The 17667-nt window shown below is 42.6% G+C and overlaps 1 protein-coding gene across 1 annotated transcript in view; it reads right to left on the bottom strand.

Annotated features, from left to right (window-relative positions):
* The window catches only part of KCNT2 (potassium sodium-activated channel subfamily T member 2), a 2640974-nt gene extending 2623949 nt beyond the window's left edge, over positions 1-17025 (bottom strand). The window contains exon 1 of the mRNA XM_069641505.1: positions 16636-17025. Within this exon, the coding sequence (XP_069497606.1) occupies positions 16636-16730 (95 nt within the window). The 5' untranslated portion in view covers positions 16731-17025. The remainder of the gene's footprint in view (positions 1-16635) is intronic.
* Between the last annotated feature and the right edge of the window lie 642 nt (positions 17026-17667).

The raw sequence follows: 17667 nt of genomic DNA, 5'->3' as shown, positions 1-17667 counted from the left end.
TACCACCCAGGGATCATGAGAAACAGAAAGCCAATCTATGAAAAGAATGTTGAATATGACCCCCCTTGCTGCAATATCTGAGAAATTAACTCAAGAAAATAGATCTGAATGCAGAACTTTGGTGTAAATCCGGACGCAGTATCAGGAGTGCTGCCTTCTATCTAAATTGTGCCTGTATTTGCCTGCCTGCTCCCTCCTCCAGCAGCACTGCGAGCGCTGGGCTCTTGTTGCTTAGAGGGAGGTGGAGCTGCCGAGGAGCATGTGACCGTGTCACGTGATCCGATCATCATTTCAAAGGCACCTCTTCGTCGCCCGAATGGCGTTGAATGCAGAACTTTGGTGTAAATCCGGACGCAGTATCAGGAGTGCTGCCTTCTATCTAAATTGTGCCCGCATTTGCCTGCCTGCTCCCTCCTCCAGCAGCACTGCGAGCGCTGGGCTCTAGTTGCTTAGAGGGAGTTGGAGCTGCCGAGGAGCACGTGACTGTGTCACGTGATCCGATCATCACTTCAAAGGCACCTCTTTGCCGCCCGAGTGGCATTGAATGCAGAACTTTGGTGTAAATCCGGACGCAGTATCAGGAGTGCTGCCTTCAATCTAAATTGTGCCCATGTTTGCCTGCCTGCTCCCTCCTCCAGCAGCAATGCGAGCTCTGGGCTCTTGTTGCTTAGAGGGAGGTGGAGCTGCTGAGGAGCACGTGACCATGTCACATGATACGATCATCACTTCAAAGGTACTTCTTTGCCGCCCGAGTGGCATTGAATGCAGAACTTTGGTGTAAATCTGGACGCAGTATCAGGAGTGCTGCCTTCTATCTAAATTGTGCCCGCATTTGCCTGCCTGCTCCCTCCTCCAGCAGCACTGCGAGCGCTGGGCTCTTGTTGCTTAGAGGGAGGTGGAGCTGCCGACGAGCACGTGACCGTGTCACGTGATCCGATCATCACTTCAAAGGCACCTCTTCGCCGCCCGAGTGGCATTGAATGCAGAACTTTTGTGTAAATCCGGACGCAGTATCAGGAGTGCTGCCTTCAATCTAAATTGTTCCTGCATTTGCCTGCCTGCTCCCTCCTCCAGTAGCACTGCGAGCGCTGGGCTTGTGTTGCTTAGAGGGAGGTGGAGCTGCCGAGGAGCACGTGACCGTGTCACGTGATCCGATCATCACTTCAAAGGCACCTCTTCGCCGCCCGAGTGGCATTGAATGCAGAACTTTGGTGTAAATCCGGACGCAGTATCAGGAGTGCTGCCTTCTATCTAAATTGTGCCCGCATTTGCCTGCCTGCTCCCTCCTCCAGCAGCACTGCGAGCGCTGGGCTCTTGTTGCTTAGAGGGAGGTGGAGCTGCCGACGAGCACGTGACCGTGTCACGTGATCCGATCATCACTTCAAAGGCACCTCTTCGCCGCCCGAGTGGCATTGAATGCAGAACTTTTGTGTAAATCCGGACGCAGTATCAGGAGTGCTGCCTTCAATCTAAATTGTTCCTGCATTTGCCTGCCTGCTCCCTCCTCCAGTAGCACTGCGAGCGCTGGGCTTGTGTTGCTTAGAGGGAGGTGGAGCTGCCGAGGAGCACGTGACCGTGTCACGTGATCCGATCATCACTTCAAAGGCACCTCTTCGCCACCCTCATGGCGTAAGCCCTGGTGGCAGAAGGGCTGGTGCTGTTTGGCTGTTCGGCGTGTGCGGCCGCCTGATCCCAGTAAGCACTTCCATTAGATTGTGAACTTTAACTTGTGACTGATTAAGCAGCCTGCTTTTAATTTGGCTATGGGATCCGATTAATTTATTAGGATTAAGATATTTTATTTGTGATCTGTTACCAGAGACTGCGGAGTTGCAGTTCATTATTTGAATACTGCTATCTCTTTGATCTGGTAATCTGTTCTATAAGGAATTGCTGTTTATGTAAAGTATGGACCTGCATACCCGTGTGAATTACGCTGAGTCCAGCTCTGCCACTTTGCCGCGGAGTTCGGGGTTTTGAGCTCGGTGCCTTATGGCGGCTCTTGTGCCCCCATTCTGACTCTGAACAGAGCTCCTGTGAGCTTAGTTCTTTTTCTTTTCCAACCTTGGATCTTGGGGATGTTTACATGACGTTTAAAACCAAAGGCCTGTACCGACTCACCACTGCCATGCCTTCCAACATACGTCAGCGTATTATGGCAGAGTCTCAGCCACTTTATGATGAGCTACCTTCAGTTGTGAAGGCTGTGAACTCTTGTTCGACTCCAATTCCGCGAACACCCCGACCTAAAACCAAATCTATTAATAAGAAGCTGATGCCCGTGTCAAGCAATGTGGACATACGCAAATACGGTTTTGGAACACTAGGAAATGCTGTGTCGGCTGCCATTCCTATTGCACATGATCCACAACCATCGACCACTAATGGTGGTCCTGTTTAGAATCCTCCTTCTGGTGATTGTGCCCTTGCTTCAGTTGTATCTGAGGAAAAAATGCAACCTGAACCAAAACCCAATGTGGCCAACATGGTAACTTCTCTCACAGACAGTATGGTACTACGCAATGCCCTTTCTGGTGCTCCATGTTCTCTGAACTCTGATATTTCAAATAATAAGGAAGATGCAGTGATTGAACTTGATACTGTTAATTCTTGTTTCTCGGCCAGAGCAGATGGCTCTAATCTGTCGCAGTCACCCGACATGTTCCAACATTCTAGCTGCAATATTTCATCCCTAGATGTATCTTACATTGCCCCGACGCCATGCAGGGCTCACATAGAAACACAGATTTCACCAAAAACATCAGATATGTCTAAAACCTCTCACTTGACCCTTGAGGTGATCAATGTTGCATTGATGGCTCTTGCTAAGATGTTTGAGTCTGCGGATACCAAACTAAAGGGCCTCACAGACAATCTTGATTCGATGAGTTCTGAGCAACAAACCATGACATTTGCTTTTGACCGACTACAAGGTTGTCTTACTGAAAAACTTGAAAATGTATGTAAGCTACAAAAAGACATTGCCGAGACTCTGGCCCTGAACCAAACTGCTAATGTAAAAAACAAAATGCCCTGTGCTGATGTGTATACACAAACAAAAAGGACAACAGATTGTCAAAGTGTGGTAAGTGTTCCTGATTCCACAATTGGTAGTTTGTCTCCACTAGTTAAACACCCGACACAGCTAAGGTCATCTGTGCCGTTGGTTAAAGGCATCATAACAGAGAAAAATGTGGCGACTGATTCCACCTTGTCTACACAGAATACTCCACACTCCAATCTCATGGATAAACCTACATGTAATGTCCATGAGCCTAAAACAACTTACCCTGTCTTTGATTTAAGAACTATAAATCAAGTGTCATCAACAATCTCCAAAAGGAAGAGAACACAGGAACTGAAAAAAATCGAAGAACATTAAAGCCACTAAGCTAGTGGTCTCATCTTCAACCAAGCAATTTATTAACAAATTAACACGTGCTAATAGCAGATCACTAGCTGCTTCGAGCTCCATAACAAAAAAATATGTAGCAATGGCGAATTTGAAGAAAAATAAACACCTTGAGTCCTGTGAATCCCCCAGAGTGATTATAGACCATCCTCCTCTTGATGAACTGATTGAATTGGCTGCAGACTTTCAGTCCTCCTAGTCAACTAACTCTAAGAGTGTACTCTTGCCAGCCCAAGGGTGTCCTAGCACTGTCACTCTAAAAGAAAATGCTGGGATCTCCGATGAAACCGTGGCTGCTAGAGACGCACTAAGACGTGAAGTTGATCTATACTTAGAGCAGCGAAAATTCTAACCTCCACACTTTCCCATCATAGTAAATGGTCCGGCAAAATGCGCTGTTGTAACAGCAACTACCCTTTGTCAGTGATGACGTCCAACGAAAATAAAGATTCTACACTCAAACGAGTATCCTTTGCTGAGTCAGAGTGCCAGTCATCAGAATGCTTATCGCACGGGACTGTAAACTCTGGCAATTTCTCTAACACTGACATTGAGGAAATCAAAGACTCTATTGCACATTTATGGCAGTTGAACTCAAGACAAGGCTCAGTACTCCTTCCAAGCACAATTTTAGAGACTAATCAAAAAAATTCTCAGTTTTCAAATGCACATATCCCAGTGCCTTCTAATATCATGTCTACAAGTCGTTTGTTACCATCAGTAAAAAAGACAAATACTAAAGTGGAAACGAGATACTCATGCTTCTTCCATGTTGTCCAGAAATCTCCTCATCGTACATTATGAATTGACAGAGCATCCTAAAACTCTTCTCTGATACTATTGCACTTAGAGAAATTGGGTCCAATGATTTGGATCAAATTGAGTTTCCTAATAAAAATAATCTTGGTATAGCTCTCATATGGACCAAATCTCTAATAATACGAAATATCATTTGGGCAGCCAAAGAAGCTTTGTACAACTTAGGTTTTCTGATTTCAACTAACACTGTGTCAAAAAGCCCTTTAAAATCTTGCCTTAAAACTGCTCAGAATTCCCATCCTTATATGTCAAAGCATAATCCCTCCGAGGGCATGTCTGGCTATAAGGAATAGAGTCACATTACAAGAGTATTACTAGAAGTACTCGACCTTCCAGTGAGGCTGTCAGTGATTAGCTGGAATACTCGAGGATTTAGTCACCTTATCAATAATCCTCGTAGTATCCTTGGAATTTACTATCTTATATTACTCCAGGAAACTTGGCTGTCAACTCCCCCTACCTGGAATAATTATGATATTCAGTTGGAGCCTGCAATACGAGCTTCTAAAGGAAGGCCTTTGTCGGGGCTGTTGATTGCCACAAATACATTAGCCAATATGCTATTGTTCTCACTGCCGTCTGTAAATCCCTTCATTCAATGTTCGTATGTTACCATTAGTTCTTTTAAGATTGCTTGTATCAATCTATATTGGAATCCTATGGGCATTGCCACTGTGTTGTTTCTTAAAAACTTGGCAGCCGCTATGGAAAATATTATTCTATCCTGTGGCATTATCCATATTATGGTAGCAGGCGATTTGAATCTACATCTTTTGAAAGGGGAATCGCACAAGAAACAAGAACGAGTAGAATTGTGGAACAATTTTGTAAAGACCTGGAATTTGGTGATGTTGAATGGTACTAGCACTGCTGATGTTCCTCCTCATGCAACTTGGTTTAGACGGAACCAGAGCGCGACTATTGATTATATCTTTGTATCAAGAAGTTTCTTTGACCATATAACTGACTTTGAAGTAAAAACATCTCAACATAGCGATCATCGACCCCTGACATTTAAGCTAAACTTGATTTCAGCCCCATGCCCGCAGAGACAACTCTTCTTGGGGTCGGTAGAAACAAACAACTCTTTAAATAGACTGAAATGGTCCGATAAATCGCTTGAGCACTACCATGATCATTTAAAATCATGTCACAAGGCTGGTGAGGAATCAGCTTGCTTAAACAAGTTGGTCCCCTATGACCTAATGCAGTTATATGCCACTGCACAGAACGCTAGACCAAATATAACTCAAACTTGTGATCACGCTGTCCGTTTTAGGAAATATCTGTTTAGAAAACAGAAAAGAAAAGCCCAAAGTGCACCGTTGGTTTTAAGAGCAGATGTCTTGCGCGCTACTAAAACCTCTTATAGGAATTGGATGTAAGAATATAAACTATCCAAACAACAAAAAGATGCTAAACCAAATTCAAAGCAAAAACACTGCTCAAATTTGGCAAATGCTTAATTCGGCAACTAATGTCTCGCAACTAACTTCCCAAATAAATGGTGTCACAGAGAATGACTGGATAACTCATTTCTTGGTGATTTGTGCTGCTCCAACTCCCCTTGAAGAACCGTGTTTGTTGGCGCCCACATTTGAACTGAAGTTTGATGAAGACGATATTCGCTACTTCATCAATAAGGCCAGTATGTCTCATGCTCCTGGTCCTGATGGACTCTCGAATGCAGTTTTAAAAAAGAATGTTGACCTCTGGGCCTCTAGCCTTTACATCACATTTCAGTTAATTTTACGCAATCAAGAGCTACCAAAATCTTGGACCCACTCAATCATTGTGCCTATCCATAAAAAAGGCAATCGACAGAATCCCATGAGCTATCGGCCCATCGCACTGTGCCTGGGAACATCTTTTGTAGACTAGTCCTTCGTGACCTGAATGCATGGTCATTATTAACCCATCGAAGAGACCCATTTCAAACTGGTTTTGTTTCTGGACTAGGTACCGCAATTAATCTAACACTTCTTAATGCTCTTAAGTCTTCTTACGCCATGCGGAACCAACCACTGTACGTGGCATTTGTTGATTTCCGCATGGTATTTGATTCAGTCGATAGGGAGCTTCTTGTGTGAAAACTGGTAAAATATGAGTGCCCTGAATCATTGGTTAAAATTGTGAGCCTTTTCCATACAAATACATCTATGCAAATTAAACTAAACATGGAAGGCCTTCTTTCTAACATTATTATGACTGCTAGAGGCTTGAAGCAAGGAGGCATACTTGTTTCGACATTGTTCAATCATTTCTTACTAGGTATAGATGATTCTTTTGCCCTAGCTTCTTCTGATTCCCAAAGTTAGGAAACAACATAATATCTTGGCTCCTCTACGCGGATGATTTGGTACTGATATCCCAAACTCCATCTGGGCTCCAAACTCTTCTTAATGTACTTGATCAATATGTATCCATTAATAACCTAACAGTAAACCAGGACAAAACGCAAATAATTGTACTTGGCAAACCGAAATTGTCCTTTTCAAATTAGTATCAATGGTCAATAGCTAGTCAAAAATTACAAGTGGTATCAGAATATAAATATCTAGGGATGAATTTTAACAACATCATCTCTGATAAATCGCTTGAATTAGCTGTGAAATCCAAACTCACAATGTTGATATCTCAGGCTAGAATTATTTTTGCTAAATTTGGCAAGTTTACATGTACACCTATTATGTCCTTTTATCAACAAAAGGTCTTACCAGTCATTACCTATGGCATGGAAACCGTGTTACCTAAAACTAATTTATTTTGGAATCAGCTTGAAGCCAAGTTTTGGAAAGCTGTATTCAATCTACCAAAAAGCAAGCCAACTATGTCACTTAGGTATGAACTTGGTCTTCTGTCAATTCATATACAGGTCACCTGTAAAATGTGTACTTTGTTTCGGAAATGTCTCTTAGGAATTTCTAATAGAGATAGTCTTGCCATTTTACCTAATCATTTGTTGACATCAAAGCAGTAATTTCCTTCAAACTGGAGAACATATATTTTGAAGGCTCTAGCCATTGCTGATATTTCAATCGATCTCTTGCTCACAAATCTGACCAGAGCAAAGACCAAACTCTATCAGGCTGATTGGCTTTTAACACAAGAGAAATGCTTAACATTAAAGGATTTGACAGGAATCTTTTCGGTCACAAACGATTTCGTATAATGGCTGACTACCTTGTTAAATGTCCATCACCGACATTGAGATTGAAAATCCTAAGACTACGACTCAACTTTTGGCCTGTTAATGAGATTCTAATCAGAAGAGGTCAACTTTCAAAAGAACTAGCCCATTGTCGCTTCTGTAAAGATGAATTGCAGATAGAAACTCTTCGTCATATCATCACGAAATGTAAAGCTTTCTCATTACATCGTTTGAGACTAGCTAACTGCATGTCATCCAAGTATATTAAAAAAACTGATAACGAACTCTGGGCTGCAATATTTGGACCTGAAAACATTTCGGTTAGAATTGCAACTGTCCATATTCTTGATGCTGCTTTTCCGTATGAGCGAAATCCCATCGTGAGTGTAAAATGAATTTGGATCAGGCATGCACTATTATTTTAGAGTAATGATCAGCTAAATATTCTTAAAGTTCTTACTTTTCTCATTAATATATATGTATGTATGATATGCTAAACCTTTTTTTTTATACATTTGTAAAGTTGGATTTTCAACTAAATCAAATAAATAAAAATGAATTGAAAATAGATCTTGTGGATTTTGGGGTCTGAAACTGAATGACTGCCCTGTTTGGGGAAAGAACAAATGGCATGGTGGTCTGAACACTAAAACTCTTGTCTACCCCCATGCTGCCTGGGGGTCTTGATGAATAACCAAGCGAGCAGCCTCTAACATATCCAGTCGTCCTGGGGTGAAAAAATGCTCCTCATGGATGTCCGTGCCTTGTCTATGGGCATTAAGGTGCTGACATAATTAACCAACCCCTTCAGCATTTCTTCCACTAAGAAGTTAGGGCCTGCAGTCCCTGAGTCCAGTGGTTCTGCCAGCCGTATAGCTTGGTATTAATCTTCAGCATGATTATTTTATGTTTCTCCTGTGCCAAAGACTTGGTAATGCCTCCTAAAAAAGCAGAGTAGTCTGAGCTCATCTACTGATGGTGTCTGGATCTAGGGGCGCTTCCTGCAACTTGTCTTCTGCCCAGTCCAATCTCTTAACAATATGGCCAGAACCATTGATCAACCTGTTCAAGTAGGGGACCCATGTGTGGTCTCCTCCTTTAGAGAGGACTTTGCCAAATGTAAAGACAAACAATACCATTATTTTGTCAACAATCAGAGTTCCAGATTCATTCCCAGGCAGGTTGGGATAAGGCACTCAGATTTCAGTTGATTACATGAGCTTGTAACAAGCTTGCTTCAAAATGCCCACCACGTGCAGACGTCCCCATTGCTTGGAATTTGGATGAATCAAATATGTGGAATTAAACATGGTATTACCCCTAGAATCCACGAATCCTGAGGGACTTCAAGTGGATCCTGATCATCATCATCAATGTCCTCTATCTCAATGAATGGAGTTTCCCATTTAGACTCCTTGCCCTTTTCCCATTGATCGCTCAGTTAAAAGGGAACCTTCCCCTTTAGCTCTCTTAGTCAGAACTGGTATTTCCTCATGAGTGTCTATTAAAATCATGAAGGAAATCCTTTAGTGACTGTGCTGTCACTCTCCCAACCACTGGGTTGTTGGGCTAAGGAAAAACAGTGCATGCCTCCTTTTCGTGCCCCAGATGTTTTCTCTTAGTGTGGGCCTTCTTGCTGGAGGATGTCAACCCCATGCTACCTTTATTGGCCCCCGTCAACCGCTGAGAACCTAACCCCTGGGTGGCATCACAGAAAGGGACAACCTGCCTTGTTCTTTTCTGTATGAAAGGTCTTGGGTGTGGTGTTCAGCTTTTTGTCCAAAACTCTGTCAATGGCCAAAGTAACGCAGGTGTTTAGAAATGCCCTGAACTCATGCCTCCAATCTTCAGGATCAGCGGAGGAAGAATTATTGGATAGTTCAGCCTCCTTGAGTGGTTGTACCCCCTGCCCATAAGCCTCTTCCATGCAGGCACGTACCCCCAAAGGTAATGTAGCACTACTGTCACCATCAAACAAGATTTGCAAAACATTTCCAAAGACAAAAAAGGAGCAACATAGCTCATTTCTCCTGAACATATCTCTGTGCTTGTGGGTCCTTTCCTCTAAAAGGAAGCACTTGCATGTGACTGTCCAGACAACAGACAAAACGACCAAGTGTGCTGCTCTGGTGATACTGTGCATCAAACAAAAGATAAGTAAACAAATAAATAAGCATTAAAAACAGCCATATAAAAACTGGTTACAGGGACAACGTTTTTTGAGGGGTCAGCGTGAAGCTAAACACGTGCTCTATATTCTGTCAAACAACACTTCTCAGGTGTTAAATAGCCTTAACAAATGGAAACTGCAAGTTCATTAAACCCTATCTCGGAGCAAACTTAGATAGCCCGTTATACAACCCTTTTTGCCCCGCCTAGACCCATTTGGGAAGAAGAGTCGAAACATAGGGCTGGGTATTAGTGCCTGGACCCTACCCATTAATTCAGTAGAAATTGAGGAAATTATAAAGAGAATCAGTTCTCCTTATTGAGCCGAATAAGCTATGCAATTTGTTATTTAAAGGTTGCCCTGAGCTATGGGCTAAGATTCTGGTGATCCTATTTGATCAGATCATCTTTTCTCAACTGTTTCCCCCCTTATGGTCTACAGCCACTGTGTTGTCCTTTTTTAAAAAGGAGTTGAGATCCGACCCGCTTAATAACCAACCTATTGCCATCCTGGATGCTGACAGAAAGGTCTTTCGGCCTTGCTGTTGGTGCATCTTGAGGAATGGCAGTTGAAAACAGGGAGGGTCTCTAAATGGCAGACAGGGTTTTGAAAACACTTGGGCACTCCCAATAATGGCTTTGTTCTGAAAGGCGTTATGAATCAGGCTTGGTCTTCCAAGTATGATTCTATTTTCTTGGCTACTATTGACCTTTGTGCCGCGTTTGATGCAGTTGACCAGGGATTTTTGTGGGATAAATTAAATAAATGGGAATTTCTGGAAGGTCTATTGCACCTTGTTATTGCTCTATATGAAGGCTTGAATGTTCAGATCAGACTGGATCAACAAGGCTCTCCTTCTCGTGAAATCAAGACTTATCAGGGTGTGAGGCAGGGCTGTGTGTTGGCCCCCACCCTTTTTAAACTATACATGTCTGATGTGAGTGAATTGTTGACTTCCGCTGCTTTTGCCTCACCTGAGATCTGCAATTTGAAAGTTATGCGGCTGGCATCTGCGGATAATTTTATCATTTTTGACTGCACCCATGTAAGTCTACAATCCCTGATCACTGTGTTATTGAAATGTGCTAATGCACATTCCCTTAAGGTGAATCCGGACAAGGCAAAAGTAATGCAATGTACTCGGCGAAAGATTGCTGCAAAGTTCACTTGATATGTCGAATCCACTCCGATTGAGCTGGTGGACAATTTTATTTATTTAAGCTTCTCTATTCTGGCAAAACCAACGTAAAGAACCGGGTCTTTAGCCAAATATATAAAAGTTTGGCTAAAGACGTGGATGACCAAATTGTTAAACCAATTGTGCAGAATTGATATTAGGTTTGGTAAATTTTCTCTGATCCATGCTATGAGATTTTATGAGGGAAAAATTGGCCCTAAAATGTTATACGGGTTGGACATTCAGGACTTCTGGGTTTTAGATTTCTTCCCTTCTTTGGGATGTTTTATTAGGAAAAAGCTGCTGCAGTTACTGAACTGTACACCTCTTTCTCTGTACGAGTTGGGTAATTATTCTTTTAAAGCGAGGGCCAGCTGGAAATGTTTTAAAATGTATCATACAATTTTAAATCCACCGAAGGATTCCATCTATGTTGATTTACGTCTCATTTTAGATAATAAGAGGAATCGTTTTTCCAATAGGTTTTTTAATTTCTGCAGCCATCTTCTTGAACAAATTGGGTCTTCTGCACTTGAATTGACCAAACATCCAGGAAAGGTTAAATCACAATTACTTCGCCATGACTGGGCTTTTAACGATAGAGGAGATGCATGCATACAAGTCTTTGAATCACTTAAGGGGAGACTACTTAACAATGGTATACCGTCATTTCATCGCCGCACTTTTCATCGCAGGGTTTTTTGCCGCGATTTTCTTTTCGTAAAAAAAAACACCACATTTTTTGGGGGGGGTAAATTTTTGAAAAAATGGGTTCGGGTGTTCGGGATGTAAAAAAAGGAAAAAAAAGAAAGGGGGTCCTGGGGGGGTTACCCCCCAAAAAAAATAAAAAAAAATGTTGTTTTCAAAAAAGAAATTGTGGCAAAAAACCCTGCGATGAAAAGTGCGGCGATGAAATCACGTAGAACCCTTAACAATATACAGTATATTTAACAATAGACCCCCATATAAGAATCAGAGGACATTTTTTGCGTTTTCCTTGGAACTTATTGCCAACCAGGGAGTTTTCAATTCGTTATGGACAGCTACTTGCTGAGTTAAGTATGTGTAGATTGTGTCTGCCAGGGAATGAAATTGAAACACTGAGGCATTTAATTAGATATTGCCCTGCACTCACAGCTAAAAGACTGATCTATTTCAATCGATATGTTAATGTATTTGCCCTGAGTGATTATGAGTCTGTTTGGCAGCTCTGTCTCTCGGGTAGAACTACTTCCATTTTGATTGCAGTGACTAACTTGCTGGACTCTTTATTGTTAGACTCTTCTGCACAGGCATAATGTGCTCTCGTCACTTTATCTCTAATGAATTGTTAGATCTGATTATATTGCTTATGTTTTTAGTCATTGTATTCTAATGGTGCTATTAGCATATTAACCTATTTCTTTTAATTGTAAGGACATTTGCACATTGCTTGTTTTTTAGCATTGTTTTCGTTGTTTATTGTAATGTTGTTTTCTTTTAACTGGCCTGTTATACAAGTAATTCTGATGTATTTAAGTTTTTTTAAAGGTCACTTAATAACCATATAACAAAACAAAAACAAACAATAAGTAAGCATTTAACAATATAATGCCTCCTAATTAAAAAAGCATTAGCAAAGCCAACAGTTTTGGATGTTATGTAGGAATGAGGGAGACATGTTCCAGGCACTACTATACTGCTAATATCTGGACATAAGATGGCAACATCTGGCAAATGGTATAGTATTGCCTGGCAAATGGTTATCTAATGTCTATACAAGAGTCAAACCAGTGGCTTTGCCAATGCTTGTTCTTAACAGGAATTCAGTACAAGGACATATTTATTATAAATAAATCACGTGCCTGAAGGCACACTTAGTTCATTACACCAAGAGTTTGTGTAACGTTGTAAATAATCATTACCTTACAGAAGACTCCTTAAAAGTCTCGGGAGGATAGCTCAGGGGCAACGTGCTCGCCTTGGAAGCAAGACGACACGGAGCAACACAGGTTCGATCTCCGGGTCCGCGCTTAGAAACATCTGGGTATTAAGCATGTTAAAAATAACCTATCATATCATATCATTAGAAGTAGTGTAGGTTTCCTGTTAAAAGCACAGGGCTTCCTCAAAGAGATCCTGTGAAAAGGGTGTCTTAGATGGGCTGGGGCAGGTAGTGGTTGTGAATGGTCATGGGGACTAGCATAGCCAGGAGTCGTCAATGGGTTGATAAATATCCCAACAATACCAGCAGGATGTCTGTATCCTCCCCACCCCCGCAGGTTCTCTCTCTTCTAGCTACACTTTCCATGCCAACAGTTGTGGCTTATTGGCAGTGTTTGAAGTGCCAGTTAATTGCCAACTTCTTCTCTGAGAACTCCCATTGTTCAAGTGGCCATGCATGAGAAGGCCATCCAGTCCCGTTTTTGTCCGTTTGGATCCTGTGACCTGTGTTCTTTTCTTATCCCGTTGGAAATTTAGGAAACCTACAAGTCCCAGAATTCCAAGCCAAAAGACAGGCATGGCCATGGGAAACGAGTGCTCTGTGATTCCAGGATCCCTGCCACTTTAAGGGAGGTAAACATTTGAGATCAGACTGCAATAACAGTGACCTCAAACGTACATCAAGAAAGCATTTTGATATGCCTCCATCTTCAAACCAATGGTTAGGGTGTTAAATTGTGATTTACACTAGCCATTTTAGCACCCCTCTACTCTAGTTTCTAAAACATGGCAAAGTGGAAATAAAGAGCTGCTATCAATATTTTAGGAAAGGATGTGGGAAATGCAAGGATATGACATGTGGCCACCATGGACCCATACACCCCATGATTGAATTAGATGGACATGAGATGCTCCCTGGGTTCCTGGGGTTTGAAGGGAAAGACTCAGGGTTATATTTTGTGGCTTACTTCTTGCTGCTAAATAAGAAAAAAGAAAGGCACAGTCATCTGCATAATAGGAATGCTCCATTGCATGCAGTAGAATTTAAGTACTGCCTACTTTTAAGTAGAGGTTGTATATCTAATTATTTTGTGGTTTCGCTCCTACACATATAGGATAATAAACACACAAGGATGTGGTGTCAAGTATTATTGTCCCCATACATATGGTCGCCATACATAATGTCACTGGGAAAAGGTTTGGCAACATTATAAAGGGTGACCATATATGGGGTCAATGGGAGCATGGATTGTGGGGGTGTCCCCCGCTCCCCTTGAAAGAAAAGAAAGAAAAAGATGTTAGGGGTTGCGGGGGTGTCCCCGGCATGTTGAATATAATAATGTCCCTGGAAAAAACGGCTATTTTTTTTACCACTTTTTTGCCAGCCAACATTTTTTCCGGGACACTATTACATGGAACCAAGAATAAGGCTAGGTTAACCTGCCTTAATGCACATCGTCCTTTTTTGCTTCCCAAAGTTTTGAGGTAAAACAAATCGAATTCACTGTGGTACTCCGGTAACTTAGAGGGCGGGCCATCAATCAGGCGCTAATGAGCTTCATCTGGCCCCTTTGCCATATGTAGTGCACCATTCTATTTATTTATGTATTTTATTTATTTTTGCATTTATAGAGCGCTCCAAACCCGGAGGCATCAAGGCGCTGGTTCCAGAGTTCGAACAGCAGGTGAAAGCAATATTAACGTATAATAAAGTCTTGGCAAGTGCACATGTTGCTCCGTAACATAAGGCAGACATTCGAGTACAATAAAGTAGCATTGCATTGCCTGTCTTAGCTTCACGTTCAAATGCACACATGCATACATATTCTCTAGCAGAATGCAGTAAGGCAACACAGTACTCTATCATTATGTGCCGCAGCTAAGTATTTTCGCACACATGGAAAACGGGCACTGAATGGAAACTTTATCACAGACGCACATGTAGCAAAAGCCTTGGAAGCTGTGGCGAACCATGTCAAGATGCTGCCTGGGAACATATTGCTTTTGTGAGAATGGAAAGGCCGAATGAAACAACAAAACAGCTGATTGCGTTGGATTGGGAGTCCCAGTATTATTTTCTTTAACTATATTTACAAAGGCAGTCATAGAAAAGGAAAGGCAAGTTCTAATAAAACAACAAAAAAACAGCTATAGATGTACGAAAAAGTATACATACTAACAGTGGTAGCAAAAATGTAATACAGCACCAAAAATCAATTTACCAAGCAGTATGAAAACAAAAGACGATCTTAAAATCAACTTTCGAAAACTCGCTCACCATCTTAAATACTTCCACTCATTATAAAAGAGCGTTTCCCATGATGCACTCTTCTGAATACCAGAGCAATCTGTTAGGACGGGGTCCCTCTAAGTTTAATGGTATATATACGAGCTCTGGCAGAAATGTGAACGTGTCACTACAGAGACATAACCAGGACTGGTGCAGGTGTACCCCGGCTCTGAGGAACTTACTGTCCGATGGGGGTAACAAACCATATATAGGTGCCTTTAAAATAGGTCGTATCAGGAAAACTGTTGGTAAACTAGTGAAGTAAAACTTGAAAAATACAGGGCCACTCTCTGAGCGAGACAAAGTAGCACTGCCAGTTTCACGGCAAGTCGTGACTGCGATTACTACTGATTTGTACAATGTGATTGTTTATTTATAACGCGCTTAACACCGAGGTTGCTAAGCGCCGTCCCGGGGTTCCAGCCTGTGTCGCCAACGCGTTGCCCCTGAGCTATCCTCCCGAGACTATAACAGTACTTCAGACAGTAGAGCGAGCTCTCCCGTGGGTGGGAGGTTGAAAGCCATGCCACTGTATTGCACCAACCAGTATCACTAACAGGTGTGTTGACCTGAGCATGCTGCCGCATAACAACTGCTTGTGCTCAACAGTGAAGTCTACAAGGAAAACGCTCACCGACCTATGTTGGAAATGCCGACAGCCGTATATATCAATCGAGCTTTACCTAGAGCAGTTTCACAATTCGTATCACAGGCTGCACTCATTGATAGATCTCGGCAATGGATTACTTAATAATAGGAATGTGGTAATAATGGGGAAAAGCGGTATAATGCATCTAATAGAGGCGCGCGCGACCTCGTATGTAGTCGTGTAAAGACGTGTATTCGGATGAGGGCCTACTGCAAAGTTGTTTTGTAACCAGTGCAGACTCCGCATTTCATCTTTACAAGGGCACTGCCGTGGGTTTGGACCATGTTGACATTTTCCTTTTACATCAAGGTAAAATGAAGCTCGATGGCATTTATGGGAATAACCAACCGGCCAAATGAATGTGGCGGGCTGGGCTGTTTGGGGTGTCCACAAAACTGCCCCTTGACAGTTCCGTCTGTCCGGCACGCCAGGGCATCAGCGGGAGGCAAACTAATCAAAGATTCGCGAATAACGCATAACACGCGCCGCGCACACGTGGGCAGGGAAGGCGAACAGATTGAGCAACGATTAAACACGAGGCAAGGGTTCCAAGTCACCGCTGCTCAGCAGCGCGGAGCCAAGCATCGTGCGATCATTCCACGAGAGAGCCCCCCCTCCTGCTATCGTGCTAGTGCGCCCTGAGCAACACACATTCTCACAGGGATATGATGTCGGAACGAATGTCTCACAGCACTGAATTGTCCACATGTGATTACACTTGCACCAGATGTGTAATGTGTACAACAGCCCTTCCACACAAAAATGTCTTAATTTTGTCAGGCTAGATGCATTGCCCGATGAGAATAACTACTTATTTTTATTTCTCCCACACATTTAGCAGGAATCGCCTAACTTACTGAGCTATCTTGCTGGCAAGCCCATGCAGTAGTTCTGCGATTACATTTTCCCCCAAAAAAGTTTTGCGCGACTTTTGCAAGTTGGGCATCATGGAGGGTGCTCTGTCATGTAAGAAGGCAGGTTGTGAGGGAGGAGTATGGCAGTAGAGCCGCCGCAACGCTCGCAGCATCCCGCCTGGGCACTCACCTGTCATCATTCTGCCATCCTTGGTCCCCGAGGAGCAGGTCCCGGAACCTGTACCGAGGGGGCAACGGAGGAACCTCATTTTCCAAATCCACCATCGCGGACGAGACGAGCCGCTCTTCCAGGAGAGCGCGATATCAAAACCCGCTGTGTCTGCGTGCGAATACCAGGATGAAATGCCTGTATCCCGGAAGGATGCTTCCACGCTGAATCTAGTCTTTTCTCTCCTTCGGTTCTATCAGGTGCGCTTAGTCTTTTACTCAGTACAGCACCATCTGCTGGCTCCCTGGATGTGTCTATTGCTGTTCGTTCATCTGTACAAAAAAATACCACACAGTCAGACACTGTGGTTGACACTTTTTGAGGACAGTCAGTGAACGTGACAGGATTTACAGTTAACGTGGCAATTGCATTCACGACACTTTACGATTGCACGGTTCTTTCTATTAAGCTTTCTATCCAGAGTTACTGTGTGTAACGGTTTATTGAGAAACCACCCTCGACACAGGGAGGTCCTTCCCTTCCCACTCACGTGGTTATGCAACAAACTGTTTAACAGATTCTTTTTTAGCCCTATCTCAGACGCATAGTATGCCCCTTGGATCCCTCTCCCCTGAGCTAATAATGAGCCAAGAACCAGGCCGGTGTACAGGAAATATATCATTAAATGTACTAGAGATTAGCACGGAAATGTCAAACACCACTTCATCTGTGACACAACACAAACAGCTTTTCTCAGCATAAATAAATCAGAAAAGTGCGTTAAAAAGAATTCCCAAAAAGGTAGCAGGCGCTCCTCTCCAGAAAGAACATGGCATGATAACCTGCTACCTTTTTTGAGTTAAAAAGAACACAATCACAATTCTTCACTTTCTGCACATTTCACTTCACAAAATAATTACACTGATCAATAACGAAGGCACTTATCATGTAATGTGGGATTTAGATTTTCCTGCAGGCTTAAAAGGCTGGCAGTAAAATTTCAAGATAGGTAATTATGATTTCGCCAACACTTTTGGTTTAAAATAAACACAG

The sequence above is a fragment of the Ambystoma mexicanum genome, chromosome 1q (assembly GCF_040938575.1).
Source record: "Ambystoma mexicanum isolate Mex_15411 chromosome 1q, UKY_AmexF1_1, whole genome shotgun sequence".
Classification (NCBI taxonomy): Eukaryota; Metazoa; Chordata; class Amphibia; order Caudata; family Ambystomatidae; genus Ambystoma; species Ambystoma mexicanum.
Note: the sequence above shows the minus strand (reverse complement) of the source record. Positions and strands in the feature narration are given on the sequence as shown.